Source organism: Conger conger, chromosome 19 (genome assembly GCF_963514075.1).
Source record: "Conger conger chromosome 19, fConCon1.1, whole genome shotgun sequence".
Lineage (NCBI taxonomy): Eukaryota > Metazoa > Chordata > Actinopteri > Anguilliformes > Congridae > Conger > Conger conger.
Window position 1 is genome coordinate 19,986,843 of NC_083778.1, and position 15,000 is coordinate 20,001,842.

The 15,000-nt window shown below is 49.8% G+C and overlaps 3 protein-coding genes across 3 annotated transcripts in view; 1 reads left to right on the top strand and 2 right to left on the bottom strand.

Annotated features, from left to right (window-relative positions):
- Window positions 1–2,638, top strand: part of LOC133118849 (histone-lysine N-methyltransferase SETD1A-like) — a 2,907-nt gene extending 269 nt beyond the window's left edge. The window contains exons 2-3 of the mRNA XM_061229106.1: window positions 49–348; window positions 1,425–2,638. Coding sequence (XP_061085090.1) covers window positions 49–348; window positions 1,425–2,087 — 963 coding nt within the window. The 3' untranslated portion in view covers window positions 2,088–2,638. The remainder of the gene's footprint in view (window positions 1–48; window positions 349–1,424) is intronic.
- Window positions 2,639–3,187: 549 nt separating this feature from the next.
- Window positions 3,188–11,790, bottom strand: LOC133119419 (LHFPL tetraspan subfamily member 3 protein-like). The gene is made up of 4 exons (XM_061230011.1): window positions 10,312–11,790; window positions 6,924–7,160; window positions 6,223–6,244; window positions 3,188–5,615 (listed from the first exon to the last, which is right to left on the bottom strand). Exons 1-3 carry the CDS (start codon window positions 10,712–10,714, stop codon window positions 6,228–6,230), a joined length of 657 nt encoding a protein of 218 aa, XP_061085995.1. The 5' UTR covers window positions 10,715–11,790; the 3' UTR covers window positions 3,188–5,615; window positions 6,223–6,227.
- Window positions 11,791–13,247: 1,457 nt separating this feature from the next.
- Window positions 13,248–15,000, bottom strand: part of LOC133119261 (guanylyl cyclase-activating protein 1-like) — a 7,300-nt gene continuing 5,547 nt past the window's right edge. The window contains exon 4 of the mRNA XM_061229788.1: window positions 13,248–13,549. Coding sequence (XP_061085772.1) covers window positions 13,422–13,549 — 128 coding nt within the window. The 3' untranslated portion in view covers window positions 13,248–13,421. The remainder of the gene's footprint in view (window positions 13,550–15,000) is intronic.

Sequence of the window (15,000 nt, forward strand, 5' to 3'; positions counted from 1 at the left end):
GAAGGCGTGTACAGATACAGGTGTATATAAAGGCGTGTACAGATACAGGTGTATATAAAGGCGTGTATAGGTGTTATATACTGGTGTGTATACAGATATAGGTGTATATACAGATACAGGTGTAAAGGTGTTCTCTCCCCCAGGTGTCCCTGCTGGAGTACAGGAAGCGTCAGAGAGAGGCCCGGGGGAGCGACTGCAGCTCCCCCGTCACAGTGCCTCCTCTGGCCAGGCTGGGCAGTGCGGCGGAGGACGGCCCTGCTGCCATGGAGACGACCCCGGAGCCCGAGGGCCCCCCGGGGGAGATGGAGGGGAGAGAGGAGGCGAGATCGACAGCTTCCTGATCCCCAGGTAACACTCTCACACGTACACGCTAGCGTGCACCGATATGTTAATGTCGTGTCGAGGAAATAACAGAGTCCAAATCCTCCCAATTTGTCGAAAAACATCTTCACGAGGGAAGAGACACCACGGCAGCAAGCTCTTCAGGAAAATCAGACTTTATTTAGCACAAGTGCATAAAGCCGGACCAACATGGACCTGGACTGTCATTTTTACACCAATTTTATACACAGTTAAAACATCATTGTTGGCCAATCACCCACACTGTTATGATCTTAACTCCTCCTAAACCATCAGCTGACTTGGCAGCGCTACCTTCTCGGTTCTGAAACCATCGTGGCGAATCGCCCTATTGATTTCCGAAACAAAAAAGGATTTTATTACATACATCTTGCTTTGTAGGCTGTTTCTTCTCACAAACTGGAATCATTAACATGGGAATCATGTAAAACACGGTGCTATTCACTATATAGTGTTTGCCAGAACTTTCTACGACCTGTAGATCATTTTTGGTACTTTCCGCAGCATAATAATTATTTTACTCAACTTCAGATTTCACATGGGTCTCTTATGCACTTCTAACACAAACTTATCAGCAGCTGCTTTATTCAACTCCAGTTACATGTGGGTTCATAGTGTAATTCTAGCACAATTTAGCAGTTAATCAGTTTGAAACTATACAGGGTACATATCATACTTTAATATGGATATATTGATACACTTTTAGCATAAATCATCGAGAGTTTTGGAGGAACCAGCCTGCTCATCAAGCTTTTAGGAGGGAGATCTTTTGTTCTGTGAATTTTCCCTGACATTAACATGCACGTACACACTAACATGCAAGTGCACACCAACATACATCATAACATACGCGCACATGTTAACATGCATATTGACATACATACGAGTGTGTGTTACAGATCGATCAGACACGGCAAGAGTGTGTTTCTGTGAGACAGAGCAGAGGCAGTCAGACTGAAGTGCAGGAGTGCAGTGCTCTGTTCACCCTTCAGGTGGCCCTCTCTCCAAAATCAAACACTTTGGTATGAGAAACTAAATCTCACCTCACTCTCTCCCTCTCTCAGCCCTGTTCTCCTGTGCCCGGCCCCGTGTTGGAAGAGGACAGCGCCCCCTGTGTGTCACCCTGTGTCCAGCAGGCCCCACCGGCCCCCAGTAAAGCACAGTGTGGCCCCCGCTGCGTCCCCCCCGGGCCCCCAGCCCCTCCCTGCCCTCTCGCCCCTGTCCCAGACCCCCCCCCCCCGCTGTGGCCTGTCCCAGGGTACCAGCCTGTGTGGGGGTGTCTCCTGTTACCCCCTCCCCCTCGGGGCCCAGAGAAGCCCAGCACCGTCCACTTCTTGTCTCTGAAGCAGGCCCCGCCCCCATGGCGGCACCCGCCCCCCTTTCCGACAGACCCCGCCCACCCAGCCCCCGGCCACGCCCCCTCCGCTGCCCACAGGCTCTCGGTGAGCCCCGGGCCCCGCCCCCTGCCACACCACTGGCTGCCTGGGTGGCTCTGGCTCCGCCCACAGGAAGTAGCACTCGCCGTGCACACCGGGGGCAGAAACCGGACTCCGAAAACGGCCGGGCTTTTTAAAAGACTGAAGAGGAGGAGAGAGACACAGTCTTGTAAAGAGACTTTCTGTGAAAACACGGATGTTATACGGTGCTTTTCGCCCAACTCTCTGGCACTGTCGGAACTGAAGACTATTTTCACTGTTTCTTTTCTTAGTTTCCCCACCTGTGGCTGAAAGCTCTGTTTGTTTGTTTACCTGTCTGTTCGAGTCCTCGTTCCTCCGGATGGCTGTACATTCCATCGTCTTTTTCTTTCCTCTGATGTTTTTTTAAATGCATTTATTTGTTTATTTAGTGGTTCATTTTAGCAAAAGGCGGGGGGAGGGGGGAAGGGAAGTATTTTGTACAAAGAAATTACAGAATTATTATTTTTGTTATTCCGATCTGTAACTATATCTGCATCGCTGCAGAGATTTGGAGCGAAAAAAATAATATCCTGGGAGTTTGCATCAGGGCCTCCTGTTCTGTTGGTGTGTGAGTGTGTGAGTGTGTGAGTGTGTGAGTGTGTGAGTGTGTGAGTGTGTGGTAGAGAATGGACAGGAGAGTGAGTTGATATCTGCTTGCCTTTCGGGAAGCCTGACTCAGCGGGTTTATTTTTGGAGTGGAGGGTTATTTGTAGAAAGTGTAAATGGATGTAAAGTGAGTTCCTGGCTGTAAATAGTGAGTTCCTGCCTTTTCTATGCCTGTACATGGCCCCCCAGCCCGTTTTATAAATATGAGAATTCTACGCAGAGCTCAGTGTTTCTGTGACGGGAGCACCACTCTATTCTGTCCTCTGGCTTATTCTTTTCTTTCTGTGAGAGTGTGTGCGTGTGAGAGAGAGAAAGTGTGTGTGTGTGTGTGTGTGTGTGTGTGTGTGTGTGTGTGTGTGTGTGTGTGTGTGTGTGTGTGTGTGTGTGTGTGTGTGTGTGTGTGTGTGTGTGTGTGTGTGTGTGTGTGTGTGTCCGAGTGCGAGAGAATATATATATATGAGTGTGTGTGTGTGTGTGTGAGAGACTTGCACCACACTGGGTGACACTCTGGTTGCTGATTAAAATGATGTCAGGTTTCTCCCACACTGCTGTTTTCAGTGAGCCTGAACATGTCGTCTCCAGGATGGAGTGCCTGGATCATCATCCTCCTCCTCCTCTTCATCAAAGAGCTATTTCGCAGGCGGCCCCAGGGTGCCAATAATTCTGAAGCCCACTGTATATTTGGATATTGTCTGCTGTTTTTGAATAGAACGCCAACACTGCGGCCTTCAGTGACCTTAATAGAAGAGCACTCAACAATCGGGTCATATGATGGAAACCTTTATTTACTTTCAGTTTTATTTACAATAATAATAATAGTAGAATATGTATTGGATATTTACAGTGATGTACATACAGATGTGATAACCCACCCCCACCATCAGCCCAGCCCTGGTGCTGCAGGGTGTGCTGGCTTCCATTGTTACTGTGCACTTAATTAATCCATCAGAGCGGTTGATTACACGGTGAACTCCCCTCAACTGGTTACCTGCGTCTCAACAGGGTGCTGATTTTAAGGTGGTAACTGAAACCGGCAGAGCCTGCAGCTCTGCAGGACCAGGGCTCAGTGGAGCAGGTGGGTGTCATGGGGGCTGAGATGTAGTGGGGCAGACTCGCCCCTCTGACTGGCTGCTGTGCAGAACCAGGGGCGCCAGCGTTTTGGTTTTCTGTTTCGCCAATTGATCTGAAGATCCTCCCCCCTCCCCCCAATGGTGCCTATATTCATGCTCAAAAAGCCCCCTTTCCCCCCTATGCTCCGTGTATCAGATTCTTCCCCCTAGCACACAAGCATACACACAAATACGTGTTTTTATTTACCAAAGAGAATGCACTTCCTGCTGCCCTGTGGGCGTCACTGTCTCTAATCTACTCAGGTGCAGAGCCCTGCGCTGGCCACACCTGTGTCGGGTCCCTGTGTTCTGCTGCGTCAGCATAGCCCGCGGCCCTTCCTGTTCCATGACAACAGCGCATCCACCAGGGCTCTACGCCTGCGTTTCCATGGAGACAGCCCTCGGAAAAGCATGTGCTTGCTCCGCGCACACACACACACACACACACACGCACACGCAAGACCGGATGTGTGTTTGTGTCACTAGCTGCCACCCCCCCCCCCCCCCCCCCCACGTTGTTCACGGATGTGCATGAGATCCTCCTAAATTTAGCGTGTGCTGGGTCTCTAAAACGATCCTCCTGCACAGGGCTGGATGCAGGTTTCTGTTTCAGCCCAACCTGATGCTAATGAACCATCGGTACCAATCCGGACCCCCATCAGTAGAATCGGGCACGCTCCGTCGTGCTGCAGTCTCTGTGTTGAACGACAGGTTTCCCCCTAAAGGTGTGCAGCGTTTTACGACAGGTTTTGGAGGGATCTTCTCTCCCGTTAGGTGGCTGTGTCGGGGGGTGTAGCCCGATTCAGTACTGACGGAGGCCTGAATCCTGGAGAACGTACAGAGTGGCCTTCTCAGACGCCATAGCAGCAAACCATGCTACGTCAGTCCGTTTCTGTTCAAATAAACATTTTTCTACATTTTGTCGGTGCTGAACATGGGCTAACACAGAGACCTGCACCCACACCAGCCCTGACAGGAACCACAGAAATGCACAACAGCATTAGCTGGATATACAATAATCGCACAAGTAAATAAAAAATAAAATCTATATATTTACAATACCCTGTATCACATTAGCGTTAAGGTTTATTAAGATGAGAAATTATGAACACGTTCAACATAGCTAATCAACATTGTTACTGCTTTTTTTTAATAGTGTATTACAATGTGTGGGACAGATTGACATGTTGTGTGGTATGTTGCGTAATCTGTCCGCTAGATTGTGTGTTAGAGTTTTCAAACTAACTCGGGGGGGGGGGGGGCAAATGGTGCATTTTGGCCAAATACTTTTCACGAACTATTTACACAACAATGCATGAATCGGATGTCTTTTTTTTTTACGTCTGCGTATACAAAGTAGATTCTTAGAATATGCGAAACTATCACGGACTTGTACAGATGCAGAATGATGCTGTGGTTGTTCAGCGATCGCAGGGATAGTTTTACACCGATGTTCTCCTGCTTTTGAGCCCCCAGGCTGCCTGGTGTCATGCCTGCAGGTACACAGCCCAGCCTAAAGGGGGCGCTGTGGTCTTCTGCTAGACCAGAATGAGCCCTGCTGGGGCGAACACTGGTGCAATTAATTCAGAGGCTCAGTCAACCCCCCCTTCCGCCCCTCCTAAAATACTGCCACACTGGGGCTGATTCAAACGCATGAACACACTCTGGCTTTATAAAGGAAATACACATTTTGTGCTTGACTAACTATTAGACCGCAGGTGAGTTTTCAGAAATACAAGTTATAGATATGCCTGTGGCTAAATTTTTTTTTCTTTTTTTTGTTTTTTTTTCCCCGTCTGGGTTTTATTTGATAAAAGGTTACCTGTGTGTGTGTGTGTGTGTGTGTGTGTGTGTGTGTGTGTGTGTATATGAGGTAATGGCTGCTGAGAAGGTTCTGAAGATAATGGGGTCTCTTTACATTTGGTTGAGAGAGTTCTGTGGGCCTCTGCTGAAGTCACTGCTCCTCTCTTCCTCCTCTTCCTCCTCTTCTCTCGCTCCTCTTCTCTTTTTCCATCGCTGGGACGGCCATCCTCTGAACCATGCAACACTGCCCCCTACTGGCGGCCACAAATATCACGACGTCCTGCGGGACAGAGAGACATTGGACAGCGTTTCTCGTCATGTCTGTGTGAGTGCACTGGAGTTCAGGTAAGACGGTTGTCTGCCCCGTGTATTCACAAGAAAAGGGGGCGGCCTGTAGCCTAGTGGTTAAGGTACACGACTGGGACCCAAAAGGTTGGTGGTTCAAGCCCCGGTGCAGCCACATTAAGATCCACACAGCTGTTGGGCCCTTGAGCAAGGCCCTTAACCCTGCATTGCTCCAGGGGAGGATTGTCCCCTGCCTAGTCTCAGCAACTGGAAGTTGCTTTGGATAAAAGCGTCAGTCAAAATTATTGTTATTATTATATTTTTTGGTTTTGTTTTGTTATTGTTATTGTTATTATTATTATTATTATTATTATTATTATTATTATTATTATTATTATATTATTATTATTAAAATTGAAGACATCCTTACTTTTTAACCAAGCACTTGAAGAAACAAACACTAACGCTGCTCCAGTGCTGCAATGATGCATGCCCTTGGATTGTTAACCTTGCATTCTTTCGGTCTGCCACCAGGGGGCATAGTGGTGCCATTTCATGCAGTCGTTTGGCTCGTTTGAACGTTTTTCGTGCGGCATACCCACCTGGATTAGGCGTTTCCACTGTCTGTAACAAGAGAGAGAAAGAGGCAGGATGAGAGACTACTCTTTTTAAATGATTTCGGCTCAAGTTAACCAATACACCAGTTAGAGAGATATTTTAAAAAATGGCTGCAATACTGGCAACAACCAGCAGATGGCAGTGGAGCAGCAGCTGTGGGTACCCTGGAGCGTGGAATCCAGGCTCTCGCGCTGACGGAGTGCTGTTTTATTGGCGCTGTGATTCATCGTGGCAGTTTGATGGCGGGATGTGTAAATGTCCATTAGTAATCCAAACCTGGTCATTAGCCCCGGGCCGCAGCTAACAGGACACGTCCATTAAAATAAACCACGTTTCTCTGCTCCAAATTTACACGCACTATCGGCAGCACGCTCACTTTCTCTCCATTAAATCACTGCACTTCGATTTTTGTACAAAAATGTAAAACAATAGTACAGGTGTGTACCAATTAACATAGACATTAGTTAAATGTTGAAAGGGGAAAAGACCATTGAATTTGCTAAACTGGTGGTTCGTGTCACGTAAGTTAAATTATTAAAGGTCCCGTTGTCCTTAGTAAAATGTTAAAAGAGAGAAAATACTATTTTTAGTATTTTAGGTTTATGTCGCATAGTTTCCCCGCCCAGCAGTGGACCCGCTGGGGGTGAGGGGGGTTACCCTGGGGGGTTCGGGGGGGGAGACGCACCCTTGCAGTCGGCCAGCAGCTGCTGGGTCATCAGGCCGTCCTGGCGGTTGCCCAGCACGAAGGCCAGGAAGGACAGGATGAGGGCGTCCAGCACGCCCATGATGGCCAGGATGTAGGCCCAGCGCACGGAGCACGCGCCCAGGCTGTACTTATCCGTGCGCTCCCCACACATCCTCCGCACCTCATCAGAGTCCCAGCCGTCCGGGAAGATCATGCAGCCCAGCACCAGACACGCTCCTGAGGAAGGGGGAGAGGGAGAGAGGGAGAGAGAGAAAGAGGGGGAGAGAGAAAGAGAGGGAGAGGGAGAGAGGGAGAGGGGGGGAGAGAGAGAGGGAGAGGGGGAGAGAGAGAAAGAGGGAGAGAGAGACAGAGAGAGGGGGAGAGGGAGGGTGACAGAGAGAGAGAGGGAGGGGGAGAGAGAGAGGGAGAGATTTTTATTTCACCCTGTTAATTGACTCTGATAATGCTGACACTCAATGCTCTTGATGTTGCAAAGCTGCAAAAGTACATTTTGACAGGTTTGATGTGTCTGTTGCATTACAGCCAGCGATCGCTGACGGATTGGCCGGGATTAACACAAATCGGGGGGGCTGTCCGCTCCGGTGGTGCTGAAACGTTAATCAACCCGAGAGCGGCCCAGGATTCCGTCTGCGGTTCAGAAACAAGTGGGACACACTTTATCCCTTCTATCCGAAGTTGATTAGACTACGCAGGGTACAATCCTATCCTCCCCTGGAGCCATACGGGGTTCGGGGCCTTGCTCAGGGGCCTTGCTCAAGGGCCCAACGGCTGTGCGGATCTGACTATGGCTCCCGGGTCCCAGCCAAGCACCTTGAGCACGAGGCTCCAGGCTAAACGTGTCGCATGCTGAATGTGTGAATGAGACACAGACAGGCCTTCATCATGGCCGACCTTGACAGGAAGGATGCGCAATCAACAGCAAGACCATCAGGCAAGCCAATACCAGTGTAGACCCTCTCTCACACACACACACACACACACACACACACACACACAAAGGGGGGTAATCCAGGTTCAGAAAGTGGAAGTCCTCCCCTGTATTTTGTTTTTAATCACCTGGGTTTGTTCTCTGACCGCTGGACTTCCCACCTCTGCGCACACACACACACACACACACACACACACTCTGTCAGCTGAGGAAGCAGACAGCCTGTGTCTCATTAGTGGGCCCTCATGCAGACCCCGGGGTCAGTAACTCACTAAGATACTAACTGGGTGTTTCATGTAGACCCAGTAATGGGTGACCTGGGTCCCTGGAGACGGCATTCAGGCAGTAATGAGCAGAGAGCTGCCTGCCACTTATACACAAACAGCACAGTTTTTCCCAGCCCCGGGGAAACACCACCACCCCCTCCCCACTGTCCGATCACTCATTAAATCCACTGGCCTCATCTCCGTCCCACTTTATCCCTCTTAGCTGTGAGGTCACAACTGTGCGATTTAGAATGTTCTTCACTGATCATTCTTAACTTCAGTTACCGACATCCTTAACTGGACATTCCAATGCTGATGTCACAATCACTACTGACAATCAAAAGATCTAAGAGTTCTGGAGCACTGAATTTTGACTTCAAACACTCAATCTAGAGGCCTTTTGCCATCGATTCTGTTACGGTCACATCTCTGGGTTCACTGGTTTCATTTGCGATTGTGGTGACAGATATCAGTTTTAACCACCCTCTGTTGCTGCAAGATGGCGGAACCGCTGTGTTAACCTGGGGAAGAAACATCCATATTTTGACAGCTTAGAATTTAAAAATGGCAACACAAGCATGAGAATAGAATAATTATCACTGACTGCAAGTGCTGAAAGTTTTTTTTTTTTTACGGTTATGAATTAGTGATAATTGCTGTGCCGTGTTGGTTGACAGCGCAAAGACATCTGTGTGTGTGTGTGTGTGTGTGTGTGTGCATGTGTTGCTATAGAGGGTTGCAGGCAAGCAGAGACCTCCTACTGTTTCTGCAGAGAGGAGGGAGGGAGGGGAGGATGAAAGATCGAGAAAAAGGCAGAACGCAGAGAAGATGGGGGTTGTGGAGGGAGTGACAGATGTTTGTCATTTATTTCATTTATTTGTCGATCGCGATTAAAGGGAGGCAGGGGTCGGTCGAGTGTTTTCTCTTCCTATAATCTTATAGCAACACGAGGGAGGGAGAGGGAGAGAGAGGGAGAGAGAGAGAGAGGGAGAGAGAGGGAGAGAGAGAGATACTGCTGGGCTAATGCTGAGCTCTTGCAGCTGCTGTGATGTTATTAAATGCAGCAGCGCTCTGCCCGGGTGACGGCTGCCATCTTAAACACCCGAACCCCCCCCACCCCCCCACGTCCAGCTGCTGCCAATCAACACCGCAAGAGCCCCGCCCCCTCAGACACAGAATGTGAACGCATCTCATCACAGCCTGTGGCCTCGTGACCAAGGTGCGTGACTGGGACCCGGAAGGTTGCCGGTTCAAGCCCCCGGTGTCGCCATGGTAACATCCGTACAGCTGTTGTGCCCTTGGGCAAGACCCTGCATTTCTCCGGGGGGGGCTGTCCCCTGCTTAGTCTACTCAACTGGAAGTCACTTTGGGTACATAACAAATTATATATTCATCATATAAATTATGTAATGTTGGAGCCAGTGAGCCAGAAAGCAATAGCATCAAATGGATCAGTAATGGGCCCTGTTTCCAGTCCTCTTTTCTAACGGCACTTGTGGAGCACTGTTACATTACTCAGAAAGGTTTCCTGTTTGGATGTGGATGTGGTTTTGGCAACGGAAGGCCACAGGATCCATTTCACTTTGTTGTGTTATTGAATCGGTATTGATCTGCTTCAGTCTCCATGGATACCAGCCAAATAATTTTTGAGCAATTGTGTGTGAGGCTGTTCTTCGAGTATTAAACGTATAATTACGTGCCCGAACGCGTTTCCAGGACTTTGGGGGTGATTGCCCTTTGGCTGTGGGATACCGTTGGAGGAGAACATTCCACACTCGGGCTGTTTCTCCGTTAGCCTGTGCTATTCCCTGTGTGGTAAAGATAGCGTTCCGGGGACATGCAGGAAGCTGGTCACTAGTGCTATCATCCCCTGACGTGTTGAAAATAGCCCAAGAACCAGAAATTAGTATTTTACCTGAGTTGGTTGTAGTCTACACAATTTGAACGTTGTAGTCCCTCACTCGGAATATTATTTTCCGCTATATGACTTGCATTTAACAGCATTCGCGTAACAATACATCGACTAAAAAGCCCTTGAGAAAGCCCCCAGACACAAGGATAAAGGCTATGTACTGGTTGCGCTCGGGTAACTTTAATGCATCCAGCGACATATAATTCAGCAACGCTCCCGCAACATCAGGGCGATGTAAGCTGTACGGCAAGTGTCGCTTACCGGAGGCCAGCTGCATCCAGCCGCAGATCTTGTACACGGTGGCCGTGCTGCAGAAGAAGAAGAGGGCGAAGCAGCCGATGCAGGTGATCACCAGCATCATGGCCATGCCGATGAAGAAGGACGCGGCCTTGAACGCGCGCGACGGGATGGAGCCGAACTCGGTGAAGCTGCCCTGGCACGTCAGGTCGCGCGACACCCCGTTCCCCACGCAGTAGTGGAAGAGGCCGAAGTAGCCGGCCTGCGGCGTGTCCACGCCATCGCCGATCCAGTACGGCTGGCTGAAGCACACCACGTTGACGATGGCGAAGAGGATGGTGAATATCGCCCACAGTACGCCGATCGCCCGGGAGTTCCTGACGTAGTTGGTCTGGTAGATCTTCGCAGCGTCGGCGGCCGGCAACATCGCCTCAAGATGTCCACTCGTCGCGCTAATGGCTTTGTTGTGATTTCTTTGAGGGATGACCTCCAGTAGCCCCTTAAACCGCCGCGGTAGCTGGCATATGACGGCAGATCAATGTTGGGCGTGTTTGTTTACCGTTATTCAATCCGCGGAGGCAGGGCAGTTTACGTGTGTCCATAATACAACAGCGCTTTCAAATGCGCTCGCTAAATTGGTCATACCGTCTCCAAGCATCACTTGTTGGGATAGGCTTGCAAAATCCGCGACAATGTCCAATCGTCTGTCCTGCCAACGGGTCTGAATCCGTCCGCTGGTGTCTCTGGGGAAGCTCACGTCCCCGTGTGTCCGACCCTAAACCTCTCCGTGCAGAGGTTCGTCTTATGCATCACCGCTGCAAACACATCCGCGAAGCGCCTGCTTTCGTCCTTGCGTAATACGTTAGCTCCCGTGGTGTCGAAATGACATTGGACTCTGGGAGCTGAATTGCGCAGGAGATTAATAATAAAAAAAAGCAGTACCAATGTCTACCTTAAGATCAAACGCTGTCCCATGTGTGCTACGGAGATATTTTATGAACAACCTTCAGCTTAATTTGGCAGGGATCATCTCGAAAAGACCGAAAGGCGTGATCGGAGGAAAGTGATGACGCCGGTTTGTGTCTGATTGCGTCCGCGGTCGGTAGCTATTCTGTTCAGATCTGTGTGCTGGTTTTTCTGTATTTTCCCATCAGAAGACACCGAGGCAATGTTCAGGACAATCCAACCCTATTTCGGTCGTAGCAGCGTCTCATGGCATTCTCTATAGTCCCCCTTTGCGTGTCGAATCAAAGATGAGGGAGGGGGGGGGGGGGGGAACGGCAGTCTGCGCTTTGAATATTTCATAAGCTATCCTTTCGTCGTTTTTCCCCACACCCCGGTGCACGAAAAACGCTTAATTTCGCTCAACATGCGGACATTTGCATCGCCGTTCCTCCGTAGTTGGACGCGTCTGCCCCGAAGACTGTTTTGTCGCGCTGTCGGGTGGACGGCACAGCCCGTGCCAGTGCACAGCGTCACCGATGACAGCAGACAGACGCTCGCGCCAGGCGCGTCCGGGAATGCCAACTTCACCCGGCGATGCCGCCCCGTCCAACCTCAGCGGCCAGTGTCGCGTGTCGCGTTCCGCTCGCCCTTTCGATCGCTTCGTTTACACGGACGCGTCCTGCTCTATGAGTGACAGCGTGACGTCAAGCTCGAATAAAATGACCGTCTGCGACAGGTGGCTTCCTTATCATCATCATCATCATCATCATCATCACCGCCCTGAGCAGTGTAGCTGGTTAATTGTCATCTTTCGGTTTTTAATATCGACCGTGCTTGTATTCATACTTGCCGCGTGTAAAATATTCAGTGCGATATTGACTCACTGTCGAGCGAATATGGCCCCCACTGGTTTTGAGTTGAATTGACAACACTCAACATTTCACTGTGTATTTCTCACTTGCAGTCGGCTGCGGTTCATACAGCGTTTGGATTCATTTTTTTAAATTTTAATTTGTTTTGGCAAATGAGCGGGGACATTAAGGGACAGCCTGTCGTTGTCAAGGAGATAACGCTCAGAGAGAAGCGCCGCCCGCGCCCAAAAATTCAGCGCCGCCCCTGACTCACTGGAGTGACAGATAGGCCTGTGTATTTGCGCGGCATCCAAACACGTCTGCACCTTTCCCCTTCCTCTCAGAGAGTATGATTGAGGATTCGTGAGCCCAAATCCCCACGGGCGGCGATGCTCCAGCAACGCGAAATCCCCCCCAGACTGACAGTGTGAGCTGTGCGTGGGTGTTATGTGTGTCCCTCCCTGTATCGAAAAATGTAATTTATTGATTTTTTTATTTAATTTTTGGCCATGCCCCAGCCATTGCTCTTGACACAGAGTAGGCTATACATCATCGCCAAGCAGGGTTTTCTTTCTGTAGGCACATGTGCAAAGGTAGATTACTCCTGGTGTGATTAATTGGTGTGATTTTTCTCTGTCGTGATGTGATTGTGACTGAGGGGGAAAATGCGCTGTAGGCTATTTGCATTGGCCTACTGCTCTAAGACGGGGTTTAGTCACTGTACCGGTGTGTCTCCGACACTCACACACAGGCGAATGGCGGCTCTAACCTAATCATGCTATTGATTGGCCAGACTGTCCTCACGTCTGCCTCCCACGGTAAAGCGAGGGTGGAAAAACCAGCAGTTATCGCCTCGAGGACCCGGTTTTATGATCTCAAATACGTCACAATGGGGACGACAGCTGCTGTCGAACTTTAAGTACGTCACCCGGATCATTTTTGCAGCCCCGATCAAATTAGCGGTGACAACCTCCCGGGCTCGTGTCAGATCACCTGTTGCGCTCCACGTTTAATTTCAATGAGCCAGTCTTTTCACAGTCTACAGATGTGGGCACATTTCCGTTTGTGTTTGTAGAAATGAGTCAAGGGCAGTGCAGGAGATAACATCACAGACGACTACCAATTTCAGCACTGTATTTTTATTGTACATACAAAAGCAGAATGTCGTTTTTTTAAAATTGTCCTTTGTCCTCCTACACAGTAGAAGGTGCAGTATAACTGTGGCTATGCCTCTACAGAGTGGTCCTGCCCATTCTAATGTAGGGCAGCCTGTAGTCTAGTGCGTGTCTGTGTGTGAGTGTGTCTGTGTGTGTGTTTATCTGTGTGTGTGTTTGTAGTTTAAACGCTGTGTCTCCGGTTGTGGATCATGGTCACGATGTGAGACAGGTCCAGACTGTTCATCATCACGTCCATGAACTCCTGGTCGTTTCGCGAGCCTTCCACAAACTCCTCCAGTGAGAGCTCCCCTAGTGGACAGGAGGGGGAATGCATGAGTACACGTCCGGCACACTCGGGGAAGGCTTTAGCTCACAGCATGTGCTGTATACCCACTGGACACAAACAGGAATCTCATTAATACCTGCACTTTCCTCTCTGGGATTTGGGGCCAGTGGGAAATGAGATTATCGTCAGCCCCTGCCTCAGCAGAGATCCGTAAAGCAGATGCCAACATCGCGTCATCCGCCATCAGAGCTCAACTGTGATACCTGGCGTACTACCCACACAACATTTAAATGAAAATCAGCCTAAAATGTTGTACGAGTAGTATACTAATATGCTAGTATGCGGTTTCAAAACAGTGTGTGCGCGTGTTTCACAGTGCACACTTCATGCAATTGGAGGAATCAGTGGTAAATGTTGAGGGGGCGACATGGCAACATGGCTCAGGCAGTAAGAGCAGTCGTCTGGCAGTCGGAGGGTTGCCGGTTCGATCCCCCGCCCGGGCTGTGTCGAAGTGTCCCTGAGCAAGACACCCAACCCCCAAATGCTCCTGACAAGCTGGTCGGCGCCTTGCATGGCAGCCAATCGCCGTTGGTGTGTGAGTGTGTGAGTGTGTGTATGAATGGGTGAATGAGAAGCATCAATTGTACAGCACTTTGGATGAAGGCGCTATATAAATGCCAACCATTTACCATTTGACTTTCAGGGGAGACACAGCAGGTGGCCTGTGGCTCAATCCCTGGTGTCCGGTTTTGGGTGTGGGTTATGTGCTGTCTGTAAGGTCTGGGTTTTGGGTGTGGGCTATGTGCTGTCTGTAAGGTCTGGGTTTTGGGTGTGGGCTATGTGCTGTCTGTAAGGTCTGGGTTTTGGGTGTGGGCTATGTGCTGTCTGTAAGGTCTGGGTTTTGGGTGTGGGTTATGTGCTGTCTGTAAGGTCTGGGTTTTGGGTGTGGGCTATGTGCTGTCTGTAAGGTCTGGGTTTTGGGTGTGGGCTATGTGCTGTCTGTAAGGTCTGGGTTTTGGGTGTGGGCTATGTGCTGTCTGTAAGGTCTGGGTTTTGGGTGTGGGTTATGTGCTGTCTGTAAGGTCTGGGTTTTGGGTGTGGGCTATGTGCTGTCTGTAAGGTCTGGGTTTTGGGTGTGGGCTATGTGCTGTCTGTAAGGTCTGGGTTTTGGGTGTGGGCTATGTGCTGTCTGTAAGGTCTGGGTTTTGGGTGTGGGTTATGTGCTGTCTGTAAGGTCTGGGTTTTGGGTGTGGGCTATGTGCTGTCTGTAAGGTCTTGGTTTTGGGTGTGGGCTATGTGCTGTCTGTAAGGTCTGGGTTTTGGGTGTGGGCTATGTGCTGTCTGTAAGGTCTGGGTTTTGGGTGTGGGTTATGTGCTGTCTGTAAGGTCTGGGTTTTGGGTGTGGGCTATGTGCTGTCTGTAAGGTCTGGGTTTTGGGTGTGGGTTATGTGCTGTCTGTAAGGTCTGGGTTTTG

What these genes read in the sequence shown, in the direction of transcription:
- LOC133119419 (XM_061230011.1), bottom strand. Translation starts at nt 10,714, where the DNA reads ATGTTGCCGGCCGCCGACGCTGCGAAGATCTACCAGACCAACTACGTC. An exon ending in CTGGATGCAGCTGGCCTCCG is followed by an intron (nt 7,161 to 10,311) that starts GTAAGCGACACT and finishes CCCCTTCCTCAG; the next exon opens with GAGCGTGTCTGGTGCTGGGC.